The 6,391-nt window shown below is 53.4% G+C and overlaps 1 protein-coding gene across 1 annotated transcript; it reads left to right on the top strand.

The window, feature by feature from the left end:
• Positions 1-2,956: 2,956 nt before the first annotated feature.
• On the top strand, positions 2,957-6,028 carry LOC124689515 (MDIS1-interacting receptor like kinase 1-like). The gene has a single exon (XM_047223034.1). The coding sequence runs from the start codon at positions 2,957-2,959 to the stop codon at positions 6,026-6,028; it is 3,072 nt and encodes a 1,023-aa protein (XP_047078990.1).
• The last annotated feature ends 363 nt before the right edge of the window (positions 6,029-6,391 follow it).

The following is a 6,391-nucleotide window of genomic DNA, read 5'->3' as shown; positions in this document are numbered from 1 at the left end:
AAAGAAACTTTAATACAGTAGTAGTTGCACTTGCACTTGTGGTGCAGTTACCTGCAACTCTACAGAAATCCAGACCATTTTACGTGCTTGTTGTGATTACCAAACCTCTAACGATTTGATTCGAGAGCAAGATGATTGCATTTGCATATTTAGAAGCAGAGAAAGGCTAATGACAGGCTAGAGAATGTCGCAGCACAGGCTAGCATAGCTACCTTTGAGCTCCTTTACTACTTATTTTGTTTTTCTTCTCCTACACAGAACTCTTGCCATGGATGCATGATTAAGTTTGGTTGGTTGGTGCCAACAGTTGCTTAAGTAGCACCGCACAACAACGTCTCTTGAGTTCCTGCAAAGCTTCCGAAATGCCAAGATTCATCGCTTAGTTTCGACGGAGATGTGTTTGTATGTCCAATTTGGTGTGTGTTGGCACATTTGGAGCTCTGAAGTTCTGATTTTGTGCCAGATGCATCAAACTGGACTAGAAGCATATGTATATGTGACTGACTGAAACATCTGAAGATCGATCCGTCGGTGCAAATTTCAGTTATGTTCAGATGGTTGTCTCAATCCTGCATTATCCATGCATGCATGCATTGTGCAAAAACCAGGTGCTTGCATGGTTCGGATGATCCATGGTGCAAACTTGAAAGACATATTTAAATTCAGAAGTTATTTGGCGGCAGGTAATGGAGAGTTCAGTGCAATGCAGTTATGCAAGAACTAGTATTTACCATGGCTCTTGCACTTTGCATTGCAACAACTAGTATGTGTCATTTGTTTGTTCTCTTGATTGGTCTTCAATTTTCATTTTATGAACAGTTTTCTACGCAAACTTGGTTGCATTTTATAGCTTATTTGTTTTGATTATCTTGATGGTGATTGGTCTAACTAGTTTAGATTTGAAAGGGAAAAATCAGCTCTAGTTTCACTCTTTTCCTTAGGTTTTATATCTCTCAATTTGGAAATGAGTAATAGTATCACTAAATCTGCGAGGAGCCACCCGTTTCGCATAGGCCGGCTTGAGCTTCACGGTGCCACTACGGCAAGGTCTTCTTTGTTGGTCATTTTTTCGGAAAGTTTGAGGCGCTGCATAGTGATGACGATAACGCTGGTGGGCAACCTCGACAACGATCCTCACTTCAATGGTGTGTGTGCACTCTCTGGGTAGCTAGGAATCTAGGATGGCTGTGTGTGCCCTCACGAAGGTCGTGTTCCACAATGGTGACGAGGATGTTTGTGCCGGTTTTCCAGTAATGAAAATGACAAGTCTTTGTCTAGTTCAAAAATACCATTTTCCTTAGTAAGATAGGATTTATTTAACTTCTTTTGTTAGTTCTAACTAAGAAACCTAGATACCTATCCTATCGTTGTAGCTACCTGATCAGGCAAAACCCTGGAGTCCAAATTTACTAATCAGTAGTAATCACTTACAAAGATCAGACTATGTTTGTCATCCTTATGACTGTGTCAACCCAACCCTGCCTGCCAATTGCTAACCCCCATTTAATTACACGAGGAGTAGTACTTATATCCCCTCTAATCTGATGGCGCAGTGGTGACATTCTATCAGGACATGTGCCAACAATCTCCCTGCTGTCAGCAGTAACAGGAGGCACTGTGACAGGAATGATTAGCAGAGGTTATATTTTAACAATGTCAACTTAGGCAGCCTAACACATGCATCTACTGTGCATCTTCCCGCGGAGTGCTGACAGACGGTAATTGAACTTTTTGTTGCAGGGCATGTGTAGGGTGCCTGCATCAGGACAACAGAAAGAACATACTCTCTTGTCTCTCCTTGGGGTAAACTTAATCTTTTATTAGCCTGCAAAGGAAGTGCCCTGTTTTACCGACAGTTAAAGTGCTAATATAGGATTAGTGCTAGTAGTACTTTTGCTCAATGGTTGAGTAGATCTTCTCAGCCAAGATCCTACTTCTGGAAGTAACTACACGCAGGAAAAAGAAAGTACATGCACAAAATTCCCATGGTGAAAAGTCACTAGCTCCTACACATGTACTAGCTCTTAGTTCATTTCGATCTCCCGCGAAGAAAGTGGCTGTTAAAAGCCATAATGTATGATCATTATTAGTACTAGTACTTTTGCTCAATGCTAGAAGAGATCTTCTCAGCCAGGATCCTAATTAGCTTTTCTAAGTACCTGGACAAAATTCCCCATGGAGAAAAGCAGCTAGCGACTAGACATGTAAAGCAGTTAAGTTCGGGTGCTGTTTGAGTACCTACACAAGAATGTGCTAGTACTAGTAGTAAATCTTTACCAGAGCTTCATAGGCAGAAGGTTCCAAAGAATAAACCAGTACCACCAATGTAAGAATAAGAAGGGTCTGTGATTAGCAATGTAGTTAATTAGTTAGGGCCTCGAACCCAGAGCTGATCTACTCTGATGCAGTCAGTCAGTCTGCACAGATAGGGAATGTAAGATGAAACATGTACTTTCACCAACTAATCTAATGGGCTGGCATAAAGTTACAACAATACTCCATGTTCCATGTTAATTAAACAATGGTAGATTACATGGCCAAAGCAGGCCTGGAAAGCCATGACTTTAGAACAAACACATTCCCTCCATGTTCCATGTTCTCATGTTTCATCCTCTTCTTCCTCCAGCTCCCTAGAGACACCTCACATTTGCTCACTAATCTGCCATGTTAAATAATGCCAAGATGATATGATTAAGATATAGTAGAATCAACCAATCTTCTCCTCAACCTCGCCAATGGTATAAAGTTTCTTGTGCTATCTTGTAGTGTGCCTGGCTTAGCTGCATCCTCTGCTCTTCTTCTTCCTTCTCCCTGCAGATGCAAATCAATGGAGTAAACTAAACAGAGCAGAGGAGACAGTGCACTGACAATGGCAGAGCACTAGAAGCAGCAGAGAGCTCAGCTAAGCTAGCAAACGGGATCTCTTAAAGGAAAAGTTCTTTTGTGGTAGATTCCAATGGCGGCAAGAGTGGCAGTACTTCTGTTACTAGTGGCATTGTCTGTCATCTTCTTCACCGGCAATGTCGGCGCAGCCGGAAGCGACGAGGGGGCGGCGTTGCTGGCGCTCAAGGCGGGCTTCGTGGACCCGCTGGGTGTGCTCGACGACTGGAAGACAGCCTCGCTGCATTGCCGCTGGACCGGCGTCCGGTGCAACGCCGCCGGCCTCGTCGACGGGCTCGACCTCGCCGGGAGGAACCTGAGCGGCTCCATCTCGGGCGACCTGCTCCGGCTGCCGGCGCTGGCGATTCTCAACATCTCCTCCAACTCCTTCGCCGCCGCGCTGCCCAAGTCCCTCTCGCCCCTGTCGAGTCTCCAGGTGTTCGACGTGAGCCAGAACTCCTTCGAGGGCAGCTTCCCCGCTGGCCTCGGGTCGTGCGCGGACCTCGTCGCCGTCAACGGCTCCGGCAACAACTTCGTCGGGCCCCTTCCCGTGGACCTCGCGAACGCCACGTCGCTCGAGAGCATCGACATGAGGGGCGCGTTCTTCAGCGGCCACATCCCGGCGGCGTACGGTAGGCTCGCCAAGCTCAAGTTCTTGGGCCTCTCCGGAAACAACATCGGCGGCAAGATCCCTTCGGAGCTCGGGGAGATGGAGGCGCTCGAGAGCCTCCTCATTGGGTACAATGAGCTCGAGGGGCCCATCCCGCCGGAGCTCGGCAACCTCGCCAGCCTCCAGTACCTCGACCTCGCCATCGGGAACCTCAACGGCGCGATCCCGCCGGAGATCGGGAGGCTTCCGGCACTCACTGAGCTTTACCTTTACAAGAACAAGCTCGTGGGAAAGATCCCGCCGGAGCTCGGCAACGCCTCGTCGCTGGTCTTCCTCGACCTGTCGGACAACCTGCTCACCGGCCCGATCCCCGCCGAGATGGCGCACCTGAGCAACCTGCAGCTGCTCAACCTCATGTGCAACCACCTCAACGGCGCGGTGCCTGCGGCTATCGCCGACATGCCGGAGCTCCAAGTGCTCGAGCTCTGGAACAACTCGTTATCGGGCCCGCTCCCGTCGGCGCTCGGCCAGAACTCGCCGCTGCAGTGGGTGGACGTGTCGTCGAACGCCTTCACCGGCGGCATACCCGCCGGGATCTGTGACGGCAAGGCGCTGGCCAAGCTGATCATGTTCAGGAATGGGTTCACCGGCGAGATCCCCGCCGGCGTAGCGTCGTGCGCGTCGCTGGAGCGCGTGCGCGCGCAAGGCAACCGGCTCAACGGCACGATCCCCGCCGGGTTCGGGAAGCTGCCGCTGCTGGAGCGGCTAGAGCTCGCCGGCAACGACCTGTCAGGCGAGATCCCCGGCGACCTCGCGTCGTCGACGTCGCTGTCGTTCATCGACGTATCGCGCAACCGCCTGCAGGGCTCGCTGCCATCAAGCCTCTTCAGCATCGCGGGGTTGCAGAGCTTCTTGGCTTCTGGCAACTTGATCACCGGCGAGCTCCCTGACGAGTTCCAGGACTGCCCGGCTCTGGGAGCGCTGGACCTGTCGGGCAACCGGCTCGTTGGCAAGATCCCGTCGAGCCTCGCCTCGTGCCAGAGGCTTGTCAACCTGAACCTCCAGCACAACGGGCTCACCGGCGAGATACCGCCGGCGCTGGCCAAGATGCCGGCGCTCGCCATTCTCGATCTGTCGAGCAACTTGTTGTCTGGCGGCATACCGGACAACTTCGGGAACTCGCCAGCGCTGGAAACGCTCAACCTGGCTAACAACAACCTCACGGGTCCTGTTCCGGGGAACGGCGTCCTGCGCACGATCAACCCCAGCGAGCTGGCCGGCAACGCCGGGCTGTGCGGTGGCGTACTCCCGCCGTGCTCCGGGAGCCGCGCCGCTGGTCTGTCACGCGCACGTGGCAGCGGCAGCGCACGTATCAGGCACGCCGCGTTGGGGTGGCTCGTGGGGACGGTCGCCGTGGTCGCCGCGTTCACGGCTCTGTTCGGTGGGTGGCACGCCTACCGGCGGTGGTACGTGGTCGGCGGCGCGGGGGAGTACAGCTCCGGGGCGTGGCCGTGGCGACTGACGGCGTTCCAGCGGCTGGGTTTCACGTGCGCCGACGTGCTCGCGTGCATCAAGGAGTCGAACGTGGTCGGCATGGGCGCCACCGGCGTCGTGTACAAGGCCGAGCTCCCGCGTGCCCGCGCCGTGATCGCCGTCAAGAAGCTCTGGCGCCCTGCCGCATCCGACGCCAACGTCGACCTCACTGCCGACGTCCTAAAGGAGGTGGGCCTACTGGGCCGGCTCCGGCACCGGAACATCGTGCGGCTCCTCGGGTACATTCATAACGACGCGGACGCCATGATGCTGTACGAGTTCATGCCCAACGGGAGCCTGTGGGAGGCGCTGCACGGCGGGACACCGGAGACGAGGACGATGCTGGTAGACTGGGTGTCCCGGTACGACGTGGCCGCCGGCGTCGCCCAGGGGCTCGCGTACCTGCACCACGACTGCCACCCGCCGGTGCTCCACCGGGACATCAAGTCCAACAACATCCTCCTCGACGCCGACATGCAGGCCCGCGTGGCCGACTTCGGCCTGGCCCGCGCGCTGGCCCGCTCCGGCGAGTCGGTGTCCGTCGTAGCCGGCTCCTACGGCTACATCGCGCCGGAGTACGGGTACACGCTGAAGGTGGACCAGAAGAGCGACATCTACAGCTACGGGGTGGTGCTGATGGAGCTCATCACCGGGAGGAGGGCGGTGGAGGCGGCGTTCGGGGAAGGGCAGGACATCGTGGGCTGGGTCAGGGACAAGATCCGGAGCAACACGGTGGAGGAGCACCTCGACCCGCTCGTCGGCGGCGGATGCGCGCACGTCAGGGAGGAGATGCTCCTCGTGCTCCGCATCGCCGTGCTCTGCACCGCCAAGCTGCCCAGGGACCGCCCGTCCATGCGCGACGTGCTCACCATGCTCGGCGAGGCCAAGCCGCGCCGCAAGAGCGGGAGCTCTGCCACCGCCAGCAATGCCGCCGTCGTCACAGCGCCCACAGCCGTCGTGGACAAGGACAAGCCGGTGTTCAGCACCACGCCCGACTCCGTCTGATTAACCCACCAGTTGTTGATTGATTTGTTCTTGTATGTAGAATTTTCCTTGTATAATGTTTAAATGATTTTGATTTTTATTTTGAGGTTGTACAATGACTAATTAGGCACGTAGATAGATGTTGTAGATCATTGTAACAAGGCAAAAATAAGTTCAGGATTTACGCAAGTACAAAAAGGATGAAGATATATATGAAGCAAACAATTCAAATGTCCAGAGATTTTAAATTTTGCAAGTGTTCAAACGCCCAGATTTGCATATCTAGTATACTTCTATGAGATTGGAATGGCTAAGAAGACTAATTAGGCATGCTAAGTGCATCTTCAATAGATGATGTAAAATAGCGCATCCAAATCAAAAAGT

Source organism: Lolium rigidum, chromosome 2, assembly GCF_022539505.1.
Source record: "Lolium rigidum isolate FL_2022 chromosome 2, APGP_CSIRO_Lrig_0.1, whole genome shotgun sequence".
NCBI lineage: Eukaryota > Viridiplantae > Streptophyta > Magnoliopsida > Poales > Poaceae > Lolium > Lolium rigidum.
This window is presented reverse-complemented; position numbering and strand designations above follow the sequence as displayed.